The 27,491-nt window shown below is 31.4% G+C and overlaps 2 protein-coding genes and 1 pseudogene across 6 annotated transcripts in view; 2 read left to right on the top strand and 1 right to left on the bottom strand.

The window, feature by feature from the left end:
* The window catches only part of LOC107438189 (synaptic vesicle 2-related protein), an 80,239-nt gene that overhangs the window by 9,375 nt on the left and 43,373 nt on the right, over window positions 1–27,491 (top strand). For 2 of the 5 annotated variants that reach the window (XM_071180652.1, XM_071180653.1), the window contains exons 2-3: window positions 13,165–13,323; window positions 25,456–25,544. In XM_071180652.1, coding sequence (XP_071036753.1) covers window positions 13,191–13,323; window positions 25,456–25,544 — 222 coding nt within the window. In that variant the 5' untranslated portion in view covers window positions 13,165–13,190. Of the gene's footprint in view, window positions 1–11,546; window positions 11,566–13,164; window positions 13,338–16,732; window positions 16,954–25,455; window positions 25,545–27,491 lie in introns of those variants that run through there. The other 3 variants (XM_071180654.1, XM_071180656.1, XM_071180655.1) reach the window with 3 other exon arrangements.
* LOC122271500 (U6 spliceosomal RNA) lies at window positions 6,211–6,307 on the bottom strand (annotated as a pseudogene).
* On the top strand, window positions 7,573–8,478 carry LOC122271499 (uncharacterized). Its single transcript, XM_043052990.2, has one exon. The coding sequence runs from the start codon at window positions 7,573–7,575 to the stop codon at window positions 8,476–8,478; it is 906 nt and encodes a 301-aa protein (XP_042908924.2).

Here is a 27,491-nt window from a genome sequence, read left to right as displayed (position 1 = left end):
ACGATTCAGAAAACCGGAAAAATCAGTTATCCGGAATAGCGATGGTCCCGATCGTTCCGGATAATCGGTTCCCTACTGTATTTGATAAAAGTTATATTTTATATGGAATTATCTTTGGATAAACGAACTTTATATGTGTGTGCAAACAATTTTCAATTCGTTTTAAAGGTTCGAGAGATTGACGAAATACGGAAAAAGTAAAATTAACATTAAGGGGTTTAAGCTTTGAGTCGCTCTCCTGACAAAACTACGAACACCATTATAAAGAAATATTTTGGTTTGAAGAATTAGATGAATTTACCATTCGTCGAAGATGTTGATTGACGTATTTTCAGTTGTCCATATTTCTGTTTTTTGTTTTATTCCAGAGTGATACGGGCGAGCAATTCTATAATAAACATCATAAACTGCTCAATTGAAGAACCAAATGTGAATATTAAAAATGATTCATTTTTCTAAAATTATAGAATCATATGGAACTCGAAAGTAAAAAAAAAAAATATCATTTTTGTGTAAAATTTAGAAAATGGCCCGGAAGGTCTGACTGCGATGCTAAGCCCCACGTGTCACCTCCGTCCAGCAAGAAATCAAAAATGTGAGTCTCATGTGCCGTTAGCATAGTTTTTTCCAAAGAAAGTTAAAGAGTCCATCTATTGGCTATTAATTGACTAAATTTAATGCCAAGGCTCTTTTCCTTAGCCTTAAGCATTAAAATGTGTTGGCGGGAAAGAAAGTGTGAGAAATAATATAGAATTTTAATGCAAACTAAACATCAACAACCATCTAACTATTTTCCAATTCAATTCTAATATGTTAAGCAGATGTGCACGGAATCTAAAAAAAGGGATTTTATTCTGCATTTAATTCAAGGTTGTTTTATAAAAAGATTACAGATTATGTCAATGATTTTTATTTATTTAAAAAGTATTAATTAGATAATAATTTGGTTTTTAAAATGATAGGAAATATGCTATGCATATTTTAGCTTGACAACCGTATTTTGCAGGTCAGAAATGTGATTCCGTCAAAAAAAGGCACGTTTATTCTGAGGAAGTACATTGATTTCATATCTTAAAATATCGTCTGCACTAATTAATTAGCAAATTTGAAGTCATCCTCGAACCTTTATGATTGAGTCCCAGAACGTGAAGATCTAATCATCCCGTTCTAGGATTAAAAGTGATTCAGAGTGGTCGTTTTTTTTTAAATTTGCGCATTGTACATCATATAGAAATTCAAAAGTTTATCTGGCCAAACCATGAAAAAAAAAATGCTAAAATATAATTGATTAGGAAGAACTGTTTAGATAATAATGAAAATTATGTAGGAGAAAAGATATTTATAAAGAAAGGAGTCTGTAGGAAAAACGATGGAAATGTAGGAAAAAAATAAATAAGTAAAAAATACAGAATATAGTATTTTATAAAGTGTGCCAATTCGGGATTTGACAGAAGCGTTGTTTGCCCTGGTCACGCCTCTTCAATACCATTGAAAACTGCATTTTACGTTCAAATTTACCAAATTTATTATGCGGGCAGTGTTGATTATTTTTAATTATGATTTATTACCTTGAGAAGTGATTTGGATTCCCAAATGAATCCCAACAGTTCTGCAAAGTAAACCTTTTAGGTAGGGAAGTTGGTTACCGACACAAAATGAAACAGGAGAATAATTTCAATTCTTCTGAAAAAAAGACGACAGCGAAGCAATTATAAAGTGAATGATTCGTATTGTATTGACAAGACATGTAATTTGTATAATAAATGAAATTGAAAAAATGCAGCCAAAAACTTTTTATACATCAATAATTAAAATACAGCAATATATCGTTTTATCATGCATTAGGATAGATCACTCTTCATATCCGAATTTGATCGTCATATTGCACGAAGTTTGGATAGATCGATCTTTGTATGTCTTAAGAAAATAAATGCAATCATAAAAATAGTTGAAGAATTCAACGATAAATGTAACTTGGTTTTTCGTATTGTATTGACAAGACATGTAATGTGTATCATAAATGAAATTGAAAAAATGCAGCCAAGAACTTTTTATGCACCAATTATTAAAATACAGCAATTTATCGTTTTATCATGCATTAGGATAGATCACTCTTCATATCCGAATTTGATCACCATATTGCGCGAAGTTTCGATAGATCGATATTTTTATGTCTTAAGAAAATAAATGCAATAAAAAAAAAGTTGAAGAATTCAACGATAAATGTAACTTGGTTTTTCGTATTGTATTGACAAGACATGTAATGTGTATCATAAATGAAATTTAAAAAAAATGCATCAAAAAGCACCAAAAGATGCTCAGAAGGACACATTTGTTGTGTCTAGAACTATAAAGTTAATGCCGAATTCATTTGAGATATTAAGATGCAATATGTCAAAAAGCAACCGAAAGTGCTAAGAATGAGACCTTTGTCAACTCGAATCATGTCACAAACGGTCAAGTGAAACGGTTGTATTTCGCTCATAGCTTTCAATAATTGAATGCTTTTTTTATTTGAATTGAAATATAAATCGTTATTTATTAGCTGATTCCGATACATTATTTGAAATTTAGAAGCTGTTTTCGCCATAGATTTGGGAATCCCGGCAGCTGAAATAACTATAATCACAATTGAAAATAGAGAAGTGGCCACAGAAAAAGAAGCTTCAGTAATTCCCATGAAGTCAGGCATTTCTTCCACATGTCCAAGACATAAAGCTAAGCTTATATAAATAATTGTAAAGTAATTTGATATCATTAAGAACATTATTACTTTTCCCCGATTTTCGAAAGTTTCACAGGATTCCAAAATTGCTTGATATTTTCGTATCTGAACACTAATAGTGTCCGAATGGCAACTTTTTTCCAGATCTCGACTCAGAGAATTCAAAGCTTGAGTTAGCTCGAAACAGAAAGCTGTATAAATAACTGAAGACAACAAGGATATAAAGAACCTTGCGAAATACAATAAAGACATTCCAACGTAAATAAGAATATTTTCCAAAGTCCTATTTGTTGGATAGCATTGCCCTAAAAGCCAAAATCTGATAGTTTTTTCATCCCTGTAAAAGTTTAAGCAAGTAATTAGAATAAACGCTAAAAGGAAGGGATGTAATATTGTTATGAGGATACTTAAGTTAATTATTCGAATAATTTTTTTGTCTCCTCGACATTTTTTGCTGGTGCCTCGAAGGCTACATAAAACATTGGTAAAGTCAATTCCGCATGTAAGTAGATAATACTTTAACAAAACAGAAAACATTAATCCAACAATCCCAAATATGCGATCTTTTTCTAATCTTGATAGCATTGCGGATGCATAGTAGATAGCCGCAACAGCAAGAAATAAATTAAACGGAGAAACAATACCTTCTTTGCAAAAAGTACCCTGTTTGTTCAGAATAGTCGGTTGATTATTTATTTTAATACCAATAATTGAAAACATACACATCAGCCAGCTTCGTTCAATTAGAGAGTTCGATAATTTGTTAGTAAATATTGCCGTCACTTTTATAGCTTTCATTTTAAATATTTGTTCTACGAAATAGAGAATCAGCAAATACAATCAACTCTTCTTATCTGGTTACTTAGAACTGCAGTGATTTTTGAATTACTCTGCAAAAAATTGAAAGAACTTTTTTTAAATAAAAAGCAGCCAGTAATTAAATGTTTTAATTTCTTTTTATTTTTGATTATCTTTATTCTGTTATCCAGTGTTGTAGCTAAGAACTGTTCTTATGAAAAACTGTAATTTCTTCTTCTTTTAATTTATGAAATGCAGCTATTAACTGAATATATTGAACTCGTCTTATTGTTGATTCTGCTTATTTACTACTCAGTATTGCAGTTTTTGTTAGAATTTTTTCCATAAAAAAATATGCAGTCAGCAGTTAAGTAGATTCAATTTTTCTTATTTTTGATTCTTATTATTTTATTAATCAGTAAAGCAGTTACATTTTACGTTTTCTTCTGAGAATCTTAACAGCTTTTTTTCTTATTTAAAAAGCAGCCAACAATTGAGGGAAAAAAAACAATTGTTCTTATTGTAAATTCTACTGATTCTGTTAGCCAGTATTACACTTTTATACAAGAGCAATTAACATTTGAGTTTATCCAATTTTTCTTATTCTATTCTTCTTATTCTTCCAATTCTTTGTTCTTTTGTTACACAGTATTGCAGAAACTTTCGAAGTTTTCTTTCAAATTGATAACTTTATAAACTTTTTATTTCAAACAAGACGGTGAACTAGCAGTAGAACCAATACCGTTTATTCTTATTTTTTCCAAAATGTTTTCTTCTATTTATAAATTATTTTAAATATTTAAAATCAAATCTATTTATTAAAACAAAATTCAAAAACTTTGTTTCTCGTTTTATATCTTTGATGAATCAATAAATATCAATTTGATAAATTCATTTAGTGAATCAATTAATAAAAGCAACAATCGCTATTTTTTACATCTTTATATTTCTTATGTAGCTTCTTTTTTCCAATCAAACGTTATAAATATATTAAACACTATCTATTTGTAGAAGAAATTTTAAAAGTATTTATATTTCCATATTTTTGAGAGCTAGTAAAGAACAACCGAAAACAGAATTTATCATCACTTATGACTCTGAAAATTTATATTTATCCAATTATTTAGAAAGTAACGAAAATATTTAAGTTTTCAATATTAAAATACTTCATATCAAAAAGATTTTGTCAGTACATTAACAATGAGTCAACAAAGATGAAAGTATCTTCATAAGATGTATGAAACTGGAACTCAAGAAGTTAAGAGTGTTTAAATTCAATCAGTATTATTCAGGTCAATATGATTAATCGATAACTATACCTATTTTTGGTAATAATTAATTACGGTAAAAGTAGGAAAATCCTAATTTAATATCGCTTAACAAACAATTGATAAAAAACTAATTTGCGAAATTGTTTGAAGAAATCAGGAGTAAATGATTAATGATACCTTATTTATTAGTTTTTCGTAAATATTATTGAAAGAGCGGACCTGCAATATCGTGTAATCAGTAATTTATATGATTAATATTAGGCAAGAAATTACATTTACTTTGAAGTTTCGCTTAAAATTTTATTTTATAAAATATGCTATTATATCTAGAGCAAACAACAACTTGAATAAAGCACAAATGAAAGTACATAAATGGGCAAAGTACATTAATATCTCTATGCGAATATTTTAACGTCATATTTAATTTCTGTGGAATCTTCTTTTCAAAATGTAAAAAATTGCACCGTTTTGAATTAAAATTATTATTAAAATCATAAATGAGTATTGAAATCATATTTTATTTAAAAACAAAAGTTGATAGATAACGATTGACATAATACTGTATCACGTGAAAACTCAGTTATGAAACATTTTAAGGTCATCAATATCAATACATGAATATTAACACGTTCACGCCGGGGTGACCCAGCGGGGGGTCACGCTAGATTATCTCATCTTGGCAGCGTACCGGAGTAAAAACTGGTAACAATACATTTCATTTTTTAGTTTTTTTTTCCGGGAATAATAAAAATCCATAACTACCATTTGTTTTTAGCGGATGCAATTTTTATATTGAATTGCTTCTTCGCCGTGATAAATTTCCCTACAGTGAATTGTTATTGTTGAGACTAGATTAACTCCTCCCGAATATTATCTAATATTGAAATAGTTCTTCTACCAGTATTTTCTCTTTTCCCGTACCAGTATCTTCACTTTTCCCGGCGTGAACGTGTCAAAAGCGTAAATAACATCGAATTTATCTCTGATTATTAAAAGTGTTTTAAAAGCTTCGTTGTTAATCAATCATACTATTAATAAATAAAAAAATACAAAAAATAAATAAATAAAACAATACAGAATATAATATTTTATGTAGTGAACTAATTCGGGATTTGACGGAAGCATTGTTTACCCTAGTCACGCCTCTTCAATGCCGTTGAAAACTGAATTTTACGTTCAAATTTACCAAATTTATTATGCGGGCAGTGTTGATTACCTCCTACTGTGATTTATTAACTTGAGAAGTGATTTGGATTTACAAATAGATCCCAACAGTTCTGCAAAATAAACTTTTTAGGTGGTTGATTATCGGCACAAAATGAAACAGGAAAATAATTTCAATTCTTCTGAAACAAAGAAAGCAGCGAAGTAGTTATAAAGTGAATGATTCAAGTGTCAAGAAACAAAAATCATTGCAAAGCAATCGGGTGGAGGAGGTGCGTGTCATCCTTGCGTAGGGGCCATGCTAATCTTCCCTGTATCGTTTCAATTTTATAACCCGGGATCGAATCCCAGTCGATACAAATTCCGCATCCGACTTGCACCGATCACAATGCTGACGTGAAATATCCTCAGTGGTAGACAGATCATGGGTTAGAGTTCCCTTGCCGTCAGGCTAACCCTCAGAGGTTATCGCGGTCTTCCTCCCCATGTAACGCAAATGCGGGTTAGTTCCAAAAAGTCCTCCACGATGGCAAATTTCTCCTAATACTCGATCTAGGAGTATCCTTGTCTTCTGGATTGGGTTCAAAATTACAAGGCTACGGAGTTGAACATTAGTAGTCGTAAACACATAAAATTGGGTCGGCTGTTCAACGACGGTTATAAAAAAATATAACCTTTTTTGATTCCTTGTTAGCTATATAATCTTGTTTTTAAGAAATAATAAACAAACAAAGGCAAGAATTAAAAAAAAGAAGGTAAAAGTGTGCATATGATACAAACTTTTTCAAAAATGTATTCTGATTCAGTTTCTTTTCTTTTTTTTATTTTGTTACAGCCATTGAAATTATCAACAAGTGTATTAATAAAGCACACGTCAATTTTAACTATTATGATTGCAGTTTGCTTGCCTTCGCCGATGACGTCTTTTTACTGATGAAGCATTCAATACTCTATAGAATCGACAAAATAGGCACAGATATTATACAGTCTCTTACGGACTGGGCCAGGGAACACAGCCTTGTTTTCGCAGCTGAAAAGACAAAATTGATCACATTTCTTAAAGACGCCAAATGTCTTAGAAGGCAACCGCGTATCAAAATGGCTGGCATAACTACTGCCAATATTAAACCAGTAAAAACACTTAAATATCTTGGCGTGATTTTTGACCCTCGGTTGAGCTGGATGCCACATCTCGAGCAGTTAAAGTCCGATGTCGACATCTTTTACAACAAAATAAAACAGTTCAGTAGAGCCACCTGGGGCTTGTCCCCAAACATTCTTAAGCAAATTTATCTCCGAGCTATTGAAAAAAAAATCACTTACGGAGCCTCTGTATGGTATAAAAATAACGTGAAAATTAATAAGAAGCTGAACTCCATACAGCGCATCCCCCTTCTAAATATCACCAAATGCTACTCCACCACCAGCATAGAGGCTCTCTAAATTCTTGCTGGTATTCCCCCCATCGACCTAAAAATTAGACAGACTTGTACTATAAAGAAACATCGGTGGACGCGAGATAAGCAAATCATTTTCGATAGAGACTTCCAAATCAGAGAACTAGATGCCTTACCGATATATACCCCAGTACACCATAATCCCTTGGATCTCAAGATGATAGAAAGGGGCTACAGCTCACCGAGGGGTGTGGGTTATAAAATCTATACTGACGGCAGTAGAAGACAAATAACAAATTCGGATACAGGGTTCACCGAGGATAGAGTGGGATGTGGTTTCTTGGTGAAGCTTAATAACAACACCATTTATCAACACTGTGCTAGACTTAATAACGATGCAAGTGTATACCCCGCCGAACTCACTGCCATCAAACTTGCAATCACATGGGCAAACGCTGAAAATATTAATGCATTTAATTTATTCTCTGATTCTAAATCCTCGCTGCAGTCGCTAGAAAACCCAAATTCGAATGACCCACTTGTGGAAGAAATTAAGAACACGGTCAAATATAAAACATGCTGTCTCAACTGGGTAAAGGCACATTCTGGGGACATTGGCAACGAGGAAGCTGATGCACTTGCCAAACAAGGCACTCTTCTTGGCGGGGTTGATCACTATTATCCTCTTTCAAACCCACAAATCAATTACAGACTGAGGCAGGTAAGCAACGCAATCTGGCAGGACAGGTGGTCAACCACTACAAATGGGAGACATACCTATATCTTCTACCCAATGGTCAAGGAGAATAGACTCTCCAGCGATTTCTTTCTTAATCAATTTCTCACGGGTCACGGAGTTTTCGGCGAGCATCAAGCTAGGCTATTCCAAGCTACAGCCAGCTGTAAATACTGTGGAAAATATCAATCTCTTAAACACCTAATCGCCGAATGTGACAAATTCCGGACACTCCGAGGAAATCTCTTTCGTAATATGAACGACTTGACTCTTTGGTTCCGATCTAAAGCACAAAAATATGCTATCACTGAGATTATTAAACGTACCCTGGTAGATATAATGACACCAGACGATCTCATGGACCCTCTTCATATGAATCAAATTTAGATATTTGCACCAAATTAACATCTCTGGGGGTTGCATAGCGGCCACCTGCCCTGCCACAAACAGCTAAATGCTCTTAATGCTTTCTTTTAATTCTACTCATTTCACTTCATTGTCATTTATTTGTTTCTAACTTTGGAACCCTTTTGGTTCAATGATATTTTTATATTTTAATATTCTGGAAGCCTGTTGGTTCAATATCAATGTTTTCAATGTTTTATCACGTTTAAATTGCTTTTGCTTGTCTAATTTACCTTTCGATCCAATGTTTTTAATGTTTACAATCTTTCACTTACCTCTTTACCCTCTTGGATCCAATGTTATATACTGTATTCTTTTTCAGATTGTTGTTGTTAGTAATATTCAAAGATACTTAAGAAATAATGTAATGCTATATCAAATTCGTTTCTATTCAAATCTAAGGCATACAAGTCATTGTCAACTAAAATTATAGCATGTCAACTAAAATTTAGGATAAGCATTAAATATTATTATATTTATTTATTATTAATTTATTTTGTTTTATTATTCATGTTTATCATTGTAAATTCTCATCTTCTTTTGTTTTCAAACTGGAAATTGTTTTGTACCCTTTTGTTGATCAATAAATTTTCACCCAGGATGCCCCCGCTAGGGGGCGGGACGGGGCTGAGCTTTGAATAAAGCACATGTCTCAGGAACGTGATCTTATAATCTTTTCTACCTCATAATCTGAGATCTTTCTAGAAGCATACATCCTCTTAGTACTTCTGCAGCAGACGACAACAAACGAATGTACTGGTTATATTTTACGAGAGAGCCACTCCTTTCCATAACCCTTCCCTCACTTGGCGATTATCATGGTCCACACTAAAGCGATAAAGATTGCCAATCTAGTCTAATGGCTTGGTCGATGGGATGGTGATAGATCACGAATACGCCCATAAGATGGGAAAATCCGAGGGATTCGGTGAAACGATTCTGACCAGTAGTATTTGGGGCCATTTTAGAATCGCAATTTAATAATGGTTTAAGGGAATGATAAGCAGCTTCAGTTTTTTTTTAGGATTCTGTTCATGCTTTCCACTGTAATCATCATCATCGCATACGTCTCAACTTATTAGTGTAATTGCTATAATTGCTCACTGAGCAGTGTGGTTGCGTCGTACAACCCCTTCACTCACCTGTAAAAACCATATTTTGTCTATTGTACTGATCATCTTTACTTCTGTTCATAGTTGCCATTATATTTATCATCTTTCACTTGTAAAAACTACACTATGTTTGTTCAATGGATCATCTGCCTCCCCGGATGCCTCCCACAGGAGGCGGGACGGGGTTAAGCCAAGCTTTTTAGGATTATGTGCAGTTTCCAGTTAAGAGAGCAGCTGATGGTGATGCCTAGATATTTGGCTTTAGCTACTTAAGGACTATCCTCATTGATGAATAATGCGATTTTACTATCTTCTTTCACTTTACTTTCATTGTGTTTTCTGATGATCATGAGATTATATTTTGTGGAGGATTAGACTTTCCATTTACTGCACCACTTTTCAATTTCGTTAATATTGTCTTGGAATTTATTAACTTCTCTGTTAGGATTCATAGATCTGCTTAAAATATCCGTGCCGTTGGCGTAAAAGGCAGTAAGCTGATTTTGATATTCTCTGTTAACATGGAAATCTGTGCAGTAAGTCAAAAATAGAATGGGTCCAAGTATCGAGAATTGTGGAACGTCGGCTTGAATGTTTCTTGTTGAGGAGAAATCGTTGATTTCAATTTTGAAGGTCCTATTTTTAAGATAGGAGTTGGATGATATTTTGAATCCTTTTGGAAATAAGACCGAAGTGCCAGACGCGATGAAACGCCTTGGCAACGTCAAGCATTAATTCTGATGAGCTGTTTTGTGGTAGAGAGATTTCTCCTAAATCCGAATTGTTCTTTTGGTAGGAATTAATGTAGGGTAAAATTCTATTTAAATTAATTATTATTCCATTATCTTGGATAGTGAAGATAGGAGACTGACTGGGCTATAATTTTCAGCAAGGAAATGGTTTTTGCCTGGTTTTGGGAATAAAATAACTGCTGCATGCTTCCAGGATTTGGAGATGTAGCACAGTCTGAAAGCAAGCATTAATGATCTTAACAAGTTGCTTAATTCTGCAGCGTGGGAGATTTTTGACCATAAGCTTAGTAATTAGATCAAAACCTGGATCTTTTTTCTTGAGTTTCTTAATGACTTCTATTTATATTAGCTTGGCGATGGAATTCTCATTGGAATTCCAATGAGGTGAACCGGGGTTCGATCCCGGCGATGGCTAGTCGATACGAATTCCTTATCCGGCTAGCACAGACCACAGTGCTGACGTGAAATATCCTCAGTGGTAGACGGATCATGGGTTAGAGTCCCTTTACCGTCAGGCTAACCGTGGGAAGTTCTCGTGGTCTCCCTATTCATGTAACGCAAATGCGGGTTAGTTCCATCAAAAAGTTCCCCACGAAGACAAATTTCTCCTTATATTTGATCCAGGAGTTCCCTTGTCTTCTGGATTGGGTTCAAAATTACAAGGCTACGGAGTTGAACATTAGTAGTCGAAAATCCAAAAATTGGGTCGGCTGTTCAACGACGGTTATAACATATTAGTCCTATCGCTTCGAAACTCGCATTTTCCAGAACTATCATTTTGTTGCTAAAATGGTCTCCAAGTATCGCCAAAAATGTCGCCAAATCAAATTTTCCACGAGAAATGCATTAGGCGTTATTTTTTCTCTTATATCTTCCATTTTTTTAAATTACGTTAGAATTACGCCACTTTTTTTAACAAATTTAACTGTATATTTAAGGTCCGTTTGAGATATTTAGCCTAACAACAAAAGAATATTTACGAAATAATACACATTTTTACAAATTCGTAACAATATGTTCTCTATCATATTCAGACTGGATAAATAACCTTCAAGCAAGGACTAGAAACAATATTCAATACAATAAACGTTGAGCGGTAAAAAATGAAGAAATATATTACAGAAAGAAAGCAATCTTGTGAAGTGTTTCTCAACCCGCCTTACTCGCATGACCGGTAAAATATTTCAGTGTCTTACAGCAGACAGGTAAGTCTAGTAATTTTGGCTTTCGTCACGCATTTTACATTTACAAAAGCGTGGTACTTAACACTAGAAAGACTGGAACTTAGTATATACCTATATCGCCCAAAAGCAGTCAAAATGACTGCATTGTGAAAGAATAACTAGGGCGTAAAGAAATTTGCTTAAAATTATTTTTTAATACTTTTTATATTTTTTTNCATGAGGCGTTATTTTTTCTCTTATATCTTCCATTTTTTAAATTACGTTAGAATTACGCCACTTTTTTTAAAAAAATTTTTAAACTGTATATTTAGGTCCGTTTGAGATATTTAGCCTAACAACAAAAGAATATCTGCAAAATAATCCACATTTTTACAAATTCGTAACAATATGTTCTCTATCATATTCAGACTGGATAAATAACCTTGAAGCAAGCGCTAGAAATAATACTCAATACAATAAACGTTGAGCGGTAAAAAATGAAGAAATATATTAGAGAAAGAAAGCAATCTTGTACAGTGTTTCTCAACCCGCCTTACTCGCATGAGCGGTAAAAGATTTCAGTGTCTTACAGCAGACAGGTAAGTCTAGTAATTTTGGCTTTCGGCACGCATTTTACATTTACAAAAGCGTGGTACTTAACACTAGAAAGACTGAAACTTAGTATATACCTATATCGCCCAAAAGCAGTCAAAATTACTGCATTGTGAAAGAATTGACTTTTGATATTTTTTATATTATTTACAGTTATATAACAAGTTATTAGTAAATATTGACAATAAAAAAAATTTACTTCACTCGGTAAAAAAATAATTTGTGCATTATTATTTGTGCATTTTTTCGCAAATGAAAAAGTAGTTAAATAGCAGTCAAAATGACTTCCTTGAGCAATCTAGTGTTAAACAATGTTTTGACCAGTTCGTTTCTGATCATTTATATGCTCTCAATAATGAAAGATATTTTAACCTTAAATCTATTTAAATACATGTTTGCGAACCGGTGGTTTAGAAACAAATATCTGGTATATATAGAAATAAAGCTGAGAGTAGAATACTAAAAAAAAAGGAACAGAGAAATAGGTTTTGCTGGGAAGTTTGAAAGAAAAAGTAACCATATATTTTTTTTAATATTTTTGTTTTAAATAACGGCAAACAAGTAACGAAATTATGAAATTTCAAAAGTAACGAAGAACCTTAGAATAGAAGTACTAGCAAAACAGAATAAAAATAAAAGCATGCTTAAGAAAAGTATGCTTATAAAAATAAAAGAAAATAAAAGTATGCTTATTTTCCTCAAAACTCAATTTTAAAATATGAGCACTAAGTACTTTTTTAATTATTATTCAGCAGGAAATTCTGTAATAGTAGCTTTTAAATCAAAATAACATTTTAAAATATTAAAAAAAAATTGAAGACATACATGAAGTATCAACTTTTAAGAACAAAAACATTTGATTGATGCAAAGTAGTTGTAAAACGTGACTCAATAAATTTCTCGCATTTTTAACGCGACATTTTAGAAATAAAATTTATCTGCTGATATGACATTTAATAGGAATAAAAGTTACGTATCATCTTATCATTTTATGTGAATGAAAGTAAAATATTTTATTTCCTACCTCAGTCGGCAAAGATACCATTATCTTTCAAATGCTACCAAAGAAAGAATTGAATAATTGTTGCATGGATGTTAATCAAGGGATTTCAGAAACAAGGTCCATAGTAGGGAAAAGGAATGAAAAAGCAACAATGTATTCAATGGAAAACAAAGACAGAAGCCAAGGTATGTTTTAAAAAGTATGTTCAATTTTATTTTATTTATTGTCATGTTTACGCACATTTTTCCTTATATATTTTAATTTTTATTGCTTTGTAACATCTTTATTATTTAATTCCTTTGATTTCAACCTAGTTAGATATGTTTTGTTTCAAAGGTTCCTTTTTTTTGCTCTAAAAAATTTTACCTAACTTTTTTTTTTAATTTCAGCTTTTTTTTCTTTTACTTTTTAAAAACTGCTTAAAAAGTAAAAGCTTAAAAAATATTATCATTTACAGTAAAAGCAAGTCTTGAAAACAGTAAAATTTGAAATCAAATCTTAACATCGTAAATATATTTTTTTAAAAATATATATAAATAATTGTTTTAATTAAAACAAATTTTGAAAAATGAATCACTACTTTCTTTTTGACTCTCCACTGCAAAATGTTTTGGATATGGAAATTCCAAAAATTTTCGAAAGTGTTTTAAAATATCTTTTATATTACAATTTTTAAGAATAAATTAACTTATATTTCATTTTTTAGCTAGATGAATACCTTGTAACTATTTATTTTTTGGCATGTTTTCTTAATTTTTTTAAAAAAATTGGCTGATAAAATAATGATTATGAAGGGAAGATTTTAAATTGTTGTTCTTTAGTTTTCAATCCAACGTATTTTTAAATTTATTTCAAATTCGGTAGTCTTTTAATTTTTGAGCTGAATTGTTTTTGCATTCGGATAAAAATTAAAATCGACTTAAAAATTTTGTTTCTTCATTTATCTGAAAAATTTGTGACAAATGTAAATAATCAAATTTATGCAAGCTTTAACATTGTTGAAGATTGTCAAAATGAGAATTATACTTTTCATTGTACAAGTCTGAAAGTATACTAATTTACTTTTGCCTAAAAATTACATATTTTTCGTTAGCAAACACAAATATCTGTATAACTAACATTCCGAACAGAAATGAACTTTTCTATAAGACCCTTCAGCGCTATATAAGATCACTTTACTTTAAGTTATGTGCGTATAAAATATTATTTATCAACACATAACTAGCACCTAACCGTAACCTTACTAACAGTTAACCTTAATATAAATAAAGGTCAGCTGTCAGTATAAAAGCAATCTTGACAAACATATGAATCCCCTCCATGCCTTCCATTTCTAATAAATAAAGACTATAAAAGATTAAAAAAAGCAAATAAACTATGGAAAAAATTTCCAAAAATAATAAAAATACAAAACTAATACTAAGTGTGCACACGAATACCTATCTTGGACAGATGAAAAAATACTTAATTGCAAAACTTCAATAAATAAACAAGAATAAAACATTTGTCTTAATACCTTATTTTAATTACACTCTATAATAAAAAAAATCGACGCACCAAGAAGCAATCATCCGATTGCTCTGAAATTTCGTATGCATGACTGTTTTGGCTCGATCAGGCTGGAATGATGCTGACTGGGGACGTATAGTCTTTAGCACCGAATCCCGCTTCCAACTGTGTCCTGACGATCATCGAAGACGTGTTTGGAGACACACAGGGCAGAGGGGGGATCCTGCTTTCAATATTGCACGCCACACCGGCCCTCAACGAGACATTATGGTCTGCGGTGCCATTTCCTTTGACAGCCGGACCCCTTTGGTCGTCATTAGAGGTACACTTACTGCACTGCGGTTCGTCGACGACATCCTAAAACCTGTTTTGCTACCATTCCTTTTGAAGAGCCCTGGACTGGTTTTTCGGCAGGACAATGCCAGACCACATACGGCACGTGTTGCTATGAACTGTCTGCAAGTTTGTCAAACTCTTCCTTAATCTGCCAGATCACCAGGTCTCTCTCCCATCGAGCATGCCTGGGATATGGTGGGAAGATGATTGCATCTGGCACGGAATGTTGATGACCTCGTTCGACTATTGGATCGAATTTGGCAGGAGATACCGCAAGAGACCATCCGGGAGCTTTATCGATCTATGCCAGGCCGTGTGGCAGCTTGTATCCAGGCTAGAGGCGGGTCAACACCTTATTGAACTTGTTACTGTAACTCTGCAATAAATTATNTAGTTGCATTTCCACTCGTGTTCTATCCACCAATTTTCGTTTCAATCGGACAACTCCTTCTTGGTGCGTCGATTTTTTTGTTATAGGGTGTATTTACTTGACTTATTCCGTAGAGAGTCGCGCGTAAACCACCCTTAGCATGTATTTTTAGAATAGTTATGAAAATAAATCTATACGTATTGGATATTGCAAATAATTATTTAAGAGAAGAAAAATCATAAAATCTATCGAAATCTGGTAAATCACAGCACAGGAATGTTCATACAATAAACAACAAGACAGATTTGATATCGGGAAAGAACTTAGAGGACTTGAAAAATGGTTTATAAGAATACCTTTAAGTTTCAATCTTCAACCAAACATATTTTGTTGTTTATTACATCTACTTTCTAATACTATACAGTGATTTATCAAACACGGATAGTGTGTTTGTTTTTCCTCTGTTAAATATTAATTTGCGACCCCTATGAGTATCCCCCTTTATTTCATTTTTAATAAGTTTTCTGAAAATACCCATAAATTCTTGGGAGCAGATGGGACAGTCCCTGTTTTATATATATTTTAGTATTTTTTATTTATAAAAAATAGTCTAATAGTTACTATAAGATCTGTTAGATCATTATATCTATATTTGTTCAAAAATATAAAATCTATAAAAAGTAGTTTGAAATTTTTTTCGTTCCTTTTTTTAACATTCAAAAATTTATCAATAATTGATTTTGTAAATTAAAGAAATTTCAAAGATGATTTACTGTTTTTCTTAGTTCTAAATAACTTTAAATAATTTTGGAAATTTGAAAAAACTATTGTTTGGAAGGTAACCGTGTTTGGTCAACACCTCCTAGAACACCTTATTCTAGGAGGTGCTGGTTTGGCAAATTTTACCTTTAACTGAAAAAAAAACACCATTGTCCGAGACTGTATTTTATAACCAAAAATTATTAAAATGATAAACATAATATTTTTCACTTGTTTTGACCTAAATTAATACAAAATAATGAACAAATCTGTATAATGAAAATTCTGAGTCGAAGGGTTAAGGGCGGAGTTTATGGAACACACTGTACATTTACACTTCATTTTTTTTTAAAAGCGTGCAGTTGCTAATTTTTAACATGTACCTTTCAGTCACTATAAATTGGCCTTGGATAGTTAGACAAGGTTTAAACCAAATTAGGTACCGTAAATTAAGAAAGTTTATTCTAGGCTTAAAAATAAATACTTTTCCTTGCGTTAGGTTCAAATAGTTTTGATGTTTAAACAACTGCGACATACACTGTTTTCAGCCTTTAATAAATAAACACTATATTTCCACACAAAGAGTGATTACTATGTTACATAATAACACACTACACAATAAAAAATAATCAATTTAAAGAGAAAAATACGACATGAATCTTCAAGGTTACAAAGTACTTCAAAGTAAAAGAAATAACTCATCTGGCCTGTAAGAAAAACCTGTATTTTAAAGGTGTATAAAAAAGATACTTGTACCCTAGAAATTCTATCCTCTTGTACAAAAGCATATAAGTTAAAAAATATAATTAATAGATATAGAATAGAATGTCGCCAAATGCAGGTAAGCACAATTAAAATGCTTTCATTAATTATTTAATAAGAGAACGATAAAATAAAATTAAAATGCAATTTTTAAGAAGAATCACTCAAAATAGTTCGAAACTGAAATGAATGCTGATCATTTTCTTTTCTTTTTTTAAATATATTTATTATCAGCGAAGTCCTAATTTTATCAGTATTGTAATTATCAACTGTATTGTTTCTAAAAGTTATCTTATTACTGATGATTAATAAGCTAGCAAGAGTTTTTACTAGTTAAAGTTTTTTATAAGCTTAGAACAATCCTTTACTACTATTTTGCCCTTACGTTAGTAGCAGGGTAAATTCCTTCAGAATTCCATATTTGTATCCATTCAACATTTGCATTTTTGTTTACTCAAAAAGACTTGTTTAATAATTGTACAAAGCACTTAAAAAAGTAATATACTGGTAATCTTTAACCCTCTAAGACCAAACGTAAGAGAAGAATGCGTTATCTTTTTACGGAAGTTCGGAATACGGAAATATTAAAAGGGTAATTTTGATTTTAAAAAATGTAAAATACTTCAATTAAAAATGTATTAATACTTTTGGGAGTATCTATGCTGTTTTAGTGGCTATATAGAAAATACTGTATACCCTTTAAATTTTTTTGTAATTCTTACTACTGTAAACTGTGTAATATGAACAAGTATAGTTAAAATTGAATTAAGTACAAAAATAGTACTTAAATCTGCGATGAAAAAAATTTAAAAATTTTTGCTTTGGTAGTTTATTTTAAGAATTATTTTTATTTTTGACAGAACTCAGCGTACCCAAATTAACATTGTGGCAAAACCCAGATAGCTGTAAACTTTTTCTGTGACCTATGAATGATCTAAACTTACATAAAAGAATCTTTATTTTTACTGATTAAACGATTTTTATGACTGTTTTATTAAACTTATTTCAAAATATGACGTCTTTAGCAAGTAAAATCTTTCAACAATGACAGTTTTATGCCATTTTAAAATGTATCTTTTTCAGCCAGTGGTGGTAAATGTTTTAACAATAACGAGTTTTATGACATTTAATTTAAAATGTAACTTTTTAGTATTTGAAATCTTTTAACAATGGCAATTTATACGACAGTTTGACATTTAATTTAAAATGTAACTTTTTTAAACAAGGGAAATCTTTTAACAATGACAGTCTTTTGATATTTAATTTTAATGAAGTGATCAAATTTTTGAGAATTAAGACTTAATCATTATCAGGTGTATCCTTTAATAGGCTTGTTAATCAGTGCAGAATATATTCAAAGTTGGAAAATCGTGTAGAAAAACATACTTACTCTTTTTTAAACATTCTCTTTTTTTCCGGGGGAATTTGATCCTGAACCTCAAAATATGGGGGCAGGGCAGAAAAAAGAAATCGGTTGAAGAGTTGTCAAGAAATTAAGTTTTTTTTAAAATAAGGAATTTTTTTTTAAATTAAAAATCTCAGAAACTATTCGACCGATTCAGAGCTATTCGAACTACTCCTAAAGAACAATTTGATAAATAGTTTTCCCTGTAGAAAAAACCTANTTTTAACATTGGCAATTTATACGACAGTTTGACATTTAATTTAAAATGTAACTTTTTTAAACAAGAGAAATCTTTTAACAATGATATTTAATTTCAATGAAGGGATCAAATTTTTGAGAATTAAGACTTAATCATTAATGGTCTTTCTATGGTTCTTAATTATTTTTCTCCTTTTGTTTTTTACTTACAACTGTAAGCCTCATGCTATACTTTGTGGTGCATGAGGAGTTTTAAGTCGTTTAAATAAAAATAAAAAAAATCATTAATGGTTGGAGTATCTTTTAATAGGCTTGTTAATCAGTGCAGAATATATTCAAAGTTAGGAAATCGTGTAGAAAAACATACTTACTCTTTATAAACATTCTCTTTTTTTTTCGGGGGGATTTGATCCTGAACCTCAAAATATGGGGGCAGGGCAGAAAAAAGAAATCGGTTAAAGAGTTCTCAAGAAATTAGGTTTTTTTTTAAATAAGGAATTTTTTTTTAAATTAAAAATCTCAGAAACTATTCGACCGATTCAGAGCTATTCGAACTACTCCTAAAGAACAATTTGATAAATAGTTTTCCCTGTAGAAAAAACCTAGCATTTAAATACATTCCCAACAAGTTACTCAAATTAATCCTAAAAACAGTGATAAAAAAGTGATTAAAAAGAGATAAAAAAGTGATTAAATAGTGAAAAAATGTGGCAGTATTTTTCAAATCACTTGAAATAATTCTGAGTATTACCGATATAGAATGGTTTTTCTTCTTTGTATTTCAACGAAATTAACTTGAGTCAAATCATTGTAGAGAAATAAATGAAAATAAAATTTTAATATTTCATTAAAATTAAAATTTAATATATTTTTAAGAACCCTTGTCAAAAGTGAAACATCAGACAAAAGAGGTCATTTCGATGTTTTCAATCACAACAATCGACTTTCTCTCTAATAAATCGAATTTTTTCGAGAACTTTTTTGTTTTTCTTTGTTAAAATACCACAGCCTGTGTGATTGTCTATTGAAAGTTGTAAATGTTTCTAAAAACATCCTTGCACAAATAACCATTTCCATTTTTTTAGGAAATCAATCATGTTTTTATGTGGAATATATCTCTATTTCCTTTTTTGCGATTTCTCATTTTTGATGAGCGTTTTGCTTTTTTCTTTGTTGAAGTATTAAGTTCGAAGAGTAAAGTTTGTAATTTTTTTAACTCAGTTTTGCTAAAGGTTACAAAAAATATATAATAAGGGCTCTAATTATGGAAAAATATGTACATTTATGTACAATTGATCATACGAAAAGTATGATCCGTAGGAATTGAAACATCAGTTAAAAAATTAAAACAAAATGGAAGAAAAATTGTTTGTGAATATTATACCGCGAGCCACGAGGACTCTGGTGTTCGAGTTTTCACCTCTAAATTAGGTGAATCAGGTTCGAATCCCATCATTATCGAGTCGATACGAATTTTGCTTTCAAATCAGGCCTATGACATTTCTGACATAAAATATCCCCTGAAGTAGATGAATCAGGAGTTGCAATCCCTCTACCATCGAGCCGTGGTGGCTCAGGGGATAGAGCGTTCGCCTTCCAATGAGGCGAACTGGGTTCGAATCCCAATCGATACGAATTCCGCATCCGGCTTGCACCGACCACAGAGCTGACTTGAAAATATCCTCAGTGGTAGACGGAATATAAGTTAAGAGTCCCCTTGTCTTCAGGTTAACCATGGGAGGTTCTCGTGGTCTTCCTCTCCATGCAACGCAAATGCGGGTTAGCTCCATCAAAAAAGTCCTCCACGAGAGCAAATTTCTTCCAATACTCGATCCAGGAGTTCCCTTGTTTTCTGGATTGGGTTCAAAATTATAAGGCTACCATTAGTAGTCGTAAACCCATAAAATTGGGTCGCCTGTTCAACGACGGTGATAAAATAAAATAAAATCCCTCTACCATCGAGCCATGGTGGCTCAAGGCATAGAGCGTTCGCCTTTCAGTACGGTGAAGCGGGTTCGAAAAATATCCTCAGTGGTAGACGGATCATGGGTTCTAACCCACGATCCAGGGTTTTCCATTGTCTTCTGGATTGGGTTCAAAATTACAAGGCTACGAAGTTGAACATTGATAGTCATAAACTCAAAATTGGGTCGGCTCTTCAAAGGCGGTTATAAAATAAAATAGAATCTCTGACATCGGGCTAGCCCTGGGAGTTGAGTTTTTCGTGGTTTTTTTTCTATGTAACGCAAATTGCACCAAAAAGCCCTCCACGACGGTTAATCTGTAGTAATGAATTATTAAGGAGTCCTCATGTTTTCTGGATAAGATTTAAAATTACAAAACTACCATACTGTTCCTCTACATTTATGACCCTTCTTCTCAAGTTAAGTCTCCTCTAGTCTACAATGAAAGCATTTCATTTTAATATTTATCAGCGCTAAAATGCGATCATAAAATTCAGAAAGCTTATCTGGCTTAAATAAATTTAAATAACCTGATTATTCGTGGGGGGAAAAACAATAATAATTTGTCCAAAAGTTGAAAACTTACATTTTTATTTGTAAATAAAAATGTTAGAGACATTTATTTAGTTGAATGCACCGTAAACTATAAATGATATTTCATTTAGACGATCTTTTTAAATAAACACTTAAAGCCTTTAATGTTGTAAGTTGCTCAAAGATAGAAATTTCTGGAATCGTAACGAAAAATCTGTTTTTGTTTAAACAATGGAAGAAAAACTGAGAAAGGAGGTTTTATGTTCACGTGAGAAACATGTAAGAATCACATGAAATATTAAATTTCAAAATAAATATTTGTTCGCGTAAAAAATAAAGGAAATAATTTTAAGATGAGAAAAAAAACTAGTATGTCAATTGGAAGCGACGCTTTCCAGTTTTATTGAAAATTAAACTTAACTCTTCATCCTAATGGACAAGCTAACTCGTCCTCTGAAAAATATTCGTTGTTGTATTAATGAATATGACTATCGATTGCAATTGATTATTATTTTTTTAAAAGTAAAGTAAACAACTTTTAAAGGAATTTGCATTTTGTTTCAAGTTTGGTGCTGTGAGTGGAACTCTAAAGTCAGAGGGTGGGATAAAGGCATGCATGCCATTGCCAAGATGAAAGTGTTAAATAAAATTCAAGTGCAACATGATATACCAGGTGTCCAAAAAATGACCACCTATTTAAAAAATCATTTCGAAGGAGGGGTGCTTCGGCCACTCAGCCACAACCGTGGAATTTTTATCTTGATGTTAAGAATTTTTATCTTAACGTTGAAATTCTTGATGTTAAGAGAATTATTCTCTTGATCCATATGAAGGACTTCCTTTCTGCATTTCATTATTTCTAAGTATGGCCATATTCTCTAAATAATAATTTTTTTTCAAATGAATTTGTTTATTTTTCAGGGATAAATATCCCTCCTTCATAACAAAATTAGAATGTATCTGCTACGGCTAGAATATTCTTCAACGAGAACTGATAGTGAAAGTAAACAAAGGGGCGTGCTATTTGGCGCAATACCGTTGCCTGCTTGGCGCCTGATTAATGACAAATAGCGCCTATCAGTCAAGCAAAAACTCATATTTCTTATAGGGTTGTTTGTTTCGCCGTGGTGTCTTATTGCAGGTGTTTCATGAGCAATATGGAAAATGAAGTGATAGATTTAAGTCCTCCTAAAAAACAGCAGAAGAAATCTTACATAAGTAAAGCTGAGAAGGAAATTATATTTAACATTTATAAATCAGAAGTGCATTCAAAACCAGATGTTCCAATCATTGATGTGGCTGACCATGCGGTTTCTGCATCGGGAGTTAGCACAGCTTCTGTTTTCAGAATTATTAAGGAATATAAAAGGGATAATATATTACATTCACCGAAGAAGACTAAATCTCGTAAAACTTTTTTGGATGACATTGACGATTTCGACAAAAATTCTGAGTATTACCGATATAGAATGGTTTTTCTTCTTTGTATTGCAACGAAATTAACTTGAGTCAAATCATTGTAGAGAAATAAATGAAAATAAAATTTTAATATTTCATTAAAATTAAAATTTAATATATTTTTAAGAACCCTTGTCAAAAGTGAAACATCAGACAAAAGAGGTCATTTCGATGTTTTCAATCACAACAATCGACTTTCTCTCTAATAAATCGAATTTTTTCGAGAACTTTTTTGTTTTTCTTTGTTAAAATACCACAGCCTGTGTGATTGTCTATTGAAAGTTGTAAATGTTTCTAAAAACATCCTTGCACAAATAACCATTTCCATTTTTTTAGGAAATCAATCAGGTTTTTATGTGGAATATATCTCTATTTCCTTTTTTGCGATTTCTCATTTTTGATGAGCGTTTTGCTTTTTTCTTTGTTGAAGTATTAAGTTCGAAGAGTAAAGTTTGTAATTTTTTTAACTCAGTTTTGCTAAAGGTTACAAAAAATATATAATAAGGGCTCTAATTATGGAAAAATATGTACATTTATGNTCTGTAGTAATGAATTATTAAGGAGTCCTCATGTTTTCTGGGTAAGATTTAAAATTACAAAACTACCATACTCTTCCTCTAAATTTATTACCCTTCTTCTAAAGTTAAGTCTCCTCTAGTCTAAAATGAACGCATTTCATTTTAATATTTATCAGCGCGAAAATGGGGTCATCAAATTCAGAAAGCTTATCTGGCTTAAAGAATTTTAAATAACCCGATTATTCGTTGGGGAAAAAAAACAATAATTTGTCCAAAAGTTGAAAACTACATTTTTATTTGTAAATAAAAATGTTAGAGACATTTATTTAGTTGAATGCACCGTAAACTATAAATGATATTTCCTTTAGACGATCTTTTTAAATAAACACTTAAAGCCTTTAATGTTATAAGTTGTTCAAAGATGGAGATTTCTAGAATCGTAAAGAAGAATATGTTGTTGTTTAAACAATGGACGAAAACCCGAGAAAGAAGGTTTCATGTTCACGTGAGGAACATGGAAGGATCACATGACATATTAAATTTCAAAATAAATATTTGTTCGCGTAAAAATTAATAAAATTTTAAAATGAGAAAAAAACGCGTATATCAATTGGAAGCGATGCTTTCCCGTTTTATTGAAAATTTACCTGAACTCTTTCATCGTGACGGACGAGCTAACTCGTCCTCTGAAAAATATTCGTTGTTGTATTAATGAATATGATTATCGATTGCAATTGATTATTATTTTTTTAAAAGTAAAGTAAACAAAGTTGGAATTTGCCTTTTGTTTCAAGTTTGGTGCTGCAGGGGGACTCTAATCGCAGAGGGTGGGACAAAGGCATGCAGGACATTGCCGAGATGAAAGCGTTAAGTAAGATTCAAGTGCAACATGATATACCAGGTGTCCAAAAAATTACCACCTACCGTAGAATTTTTATCTTGATGTTAAGAATTTTTATCTTAACGTCAAAATTCTTGATGTTAAGAGAATGATTCTCTTGATCCATATGAGGGACTTCCTTCCTGTATTTCATTATTTCTAAGTATGACCATATTCTCTAAAAATTAAATAATTTTTTTTCAAATGACTTTAGACTTTGTTTCTTTACTCAACTTTAAAAATAGTTGCCAGAAATCGCTACAAACTACTGTTTTATTCGTATTGCATTACACACTACAGTACTTCTTTTAAGAAGTAGCACACTACACTACAAAATACGAAAAATAGTAGCAATTACAGTAGTTCCGCTACTTGAAGCGCGCTTCTTCCGACCACTGGTTGCGGCTTTACTGATTTTTTTTATTACTATTAATCAACCTTTTAACATACATATTAACGCCTTTATAGAGACACTTTTTTCTGGAGTTTTATGTTAAAATATTTTGCGAATGAGATTTTATAAAAAGAATTTAGCTCATTACCTAAAATTAATTTGATTAAGAACGGTAATATTTTCAAAATTTCCCCTTCACCTACTGTAAACCAATGACTATAAATTTGAACCCCTGTTTTAATAAATTATTGATTTTATAAATTCTGGTTTATAACTGCAAGTAAACCAATCTAAGATAAGGCACAGGGGGTGGACAAAATAATGGAAACGCTTGGCGATGAAAACTCTGAATTTTAGACATGATCCTGACCTATACGATTTTCGCATAACCCCGTAAATCGCTTAGAAACTCGAAGTTTTCAGAACTATTATTTTGTCTCCTAATATCGAAAAGTCAAAATAACAAGTATATAATGAGCTCCGTAAAAGAAGAAGAAAATAAATTTTATTAAAGATTTAGAATTTAATGTATAATTGATAAACAGTTTAATAGAGTACGTTTTCGAATTAGGAGATCTAAAAACATTTATCTTGTAATTTCCCCCCCCTCCTAATCTGAAAGCAAACAGATGTTCTGTATAATAAATTCCAGATATCTTTATAATTAAATCCAGATATATCTTCCATAATTAAGTTTCGAAAACATGTAGGGAAAGAAAGCTGACAGCTAAATTTAACTGTTATGTAGTTGAATTAAATATATTTTTCTCTTAGAGAAAAATATATCTCCAACCCGTCAATTATGCAATTTTAAAGTTATTCAAAGTTATGCAAAGTTAAGACATAATGACGTTTGCCGTAATTGCGATTTTAACCCTATCCAGAAATCAAGGGAACTCCTGAATCAAGGAGAAATTTGACTTCCTTGAGGACTTTGTGATGGAATTTACCAGTATTTGAGTTAAATGGAGAGGAAAACCTCGTAAACCTCCCAATGTTAGCCCGACGGCAAGGAGATTCTAACCCTTGAACAGTTTAACTTTGAGGATATTTTACGTCATTATAGTGGTTGGTGCGAGTTGAAAGCAGAATTCTTATCAACAATCTAGATTCAAATCGGGGTCCTCTGTCCCCAGATCCACCACGGATGAAAGTTAAGATATGATGATATTTAACGCGTTTTTTTCTAAAATTATTATAATTTAATTCAGTGTATTTTTTTAATTTAAGGTGTGTTGTATTCCGTTGATGACGCTGTGAGCAAAGCAGGCTATGGGAAGTTTCAAATCAAATTAACAATCTTGGCTGGATTAGGATGGGTAAGTATTTTTTTTTAATCAATTGTAAGTAAAATACTATCAATAATAAGTTTGTCTATCAATAATAGCAATCTTCTTAAATACGTAATAACTGAAAAACGTATAAATAATTTTTATGAGTTTTTCAATTAAAAAAATAAGCCTTTATTTAAGACATTGGTTTCCAAGTGATGTTCCGCCGAACCATGGGGTTCCGTGGAAGGATCACAGGGTTTCCAAGAGTTTAAATTTTCTTAAATCAATAATAATTTTTGAAACTTGTAACTATATTAATAACAAAACAATAAACCGTAATTTTTTTGATAATTTGGTTATTTTTATGAAATTATTTAAGTAAAATACCTGTAAAAAAAGCAACATTTATAAAAAATTGCATCAGTATTTCTCGTCGAACTTTTCAATTTCAAAAATGACCTAATTCAAGAATAAAGAATTATGTTTCGATTATTTATTCGCAACGTTTATAAGAGTTTTTTTTTTTGAAAACTATGTAATTCAGCTCATTTGATTCATTTTCAGCTCATCAAAACACCAAAAACACATTCAGAACTAGATTCAAGGTTAATTTAACAAATTTAAATAACTCGTTAAAGAAAGGTACAAAAAACTACAATACTAAAAAAAAAATTTACAAAAAAGCGAAATTACAAAAAAAAATATTATTTCAAGTTTCTAAAAAACAACATGGAATTTTTCAAAAAAAAAAAGGACTTCTTATATAAAGTCATTTTTATTTGGGAAAATATAATTTCAAATGTTTTCAGATGTGGTAGTATAATGACCCAATAAACTATTTTTGGACATCGAAAACATCAAAAGATAAATAAAAATCAAATAAACCTTGAAAAATGACAAATAATCGCGTCATTTAAGAAGAATGTAACGTGTCGCGCTTCATTGAAACTGCTACATCAGATAAATAATTTTCAATTGTGCATTGTAGTGAAAGATTTTATAGTCATTCATACAATTTTTTTAAAACTTTGTTTTGAATCAAATTTCGATATTTTAAGCAGCTTCACATTCATTTTCTAGTCATGGGTTATAGTCCGACACCAATCATGACAAATAAGGGGCCCCTCACTAAATATATTGAAATTCACATACTGATATGTACAATCCTAACGTGGGAATGTGGAGGTCACAAAGTCCTCCACATTTCCATAACAAATCCATACCTCTGAAGGTAATGAATTGGAGATTAATCGTTCTCTGGTTAAGGTCAAAATTACGATCTGTGGACGAATGAATGGATGTATAAATAAGTCCACTCGGTAAAACGGGCTGTGACGTAAGTGTGGGAGAAATAGTATTCTAAGTCATAGATAGCGTCACTGAAAAACAAGAAACGCTTAAATTTGCTAGGTTTCCCAAGCAGGCTTGCCGGTATGGCAAGTAGGTAATAGAAACAACAATAATACTAACATGAAAAAAAAAACACGCATTGGCTATCAAGTTTTTCCTAAACGTTTTCCTTTCGATCAAATAATAGTATATAGCAACATTTTTTAGTTGGAAGTATTTTGCAAAATTTTGAAAGCAGCCAAATAGATGTTATTTTTCTTTGTTAAAAAAAGTTTCAATAAATTCTAAAATTTCATGATAATAAAAAAGAACTATTAGGTGCCTAGGCAGAGAGTTAATAAATTGTTGTTATGTATTTATTTTTAAGTTTAGTTCATTTATATTTATTTCTAAAAACATATTAATAATAATAATTTTTATGACTATGCCTATTGAGCCTAAGCGATAATCAGATCCTCTGGTTATAGTAATAGGGTTTTCAGGAAAAATTTGGCAATAAAGAAACCAAATTATTTATTTATTTTTGTATGCATAGGGCGTTTTTTATGGAGGCCAACAACAGGCAAAAATTGTTCGAGTGGTAGAGAAAGATTGGATTAACAAATTATTTTTCCAAATTCCTATCCACTGAAATTTATTAAT

The sequence above is a fragment of the Parasteatoda tepidariorum genome, chromosome 5 (assembly GCF_043381705.1).
Source record: "Parasteatoda tepidariorum isolate YZ-2023 chromosome 5, CAS_Ptep_4.0, whole genome shotgun sequence".
Taxonomy (NCBI): Eukaryota; Metazoa; Arthropoda; class Arachnida; order Araneae; family Theridiidae; genus Parasteatoda; species Parasteatoda tepidariorum.
The sequence above is the reverse complement of the archived record's forward strand: the minus strand, read 5'-3'. Positions and strand labels throughout refer to the sequence as shown.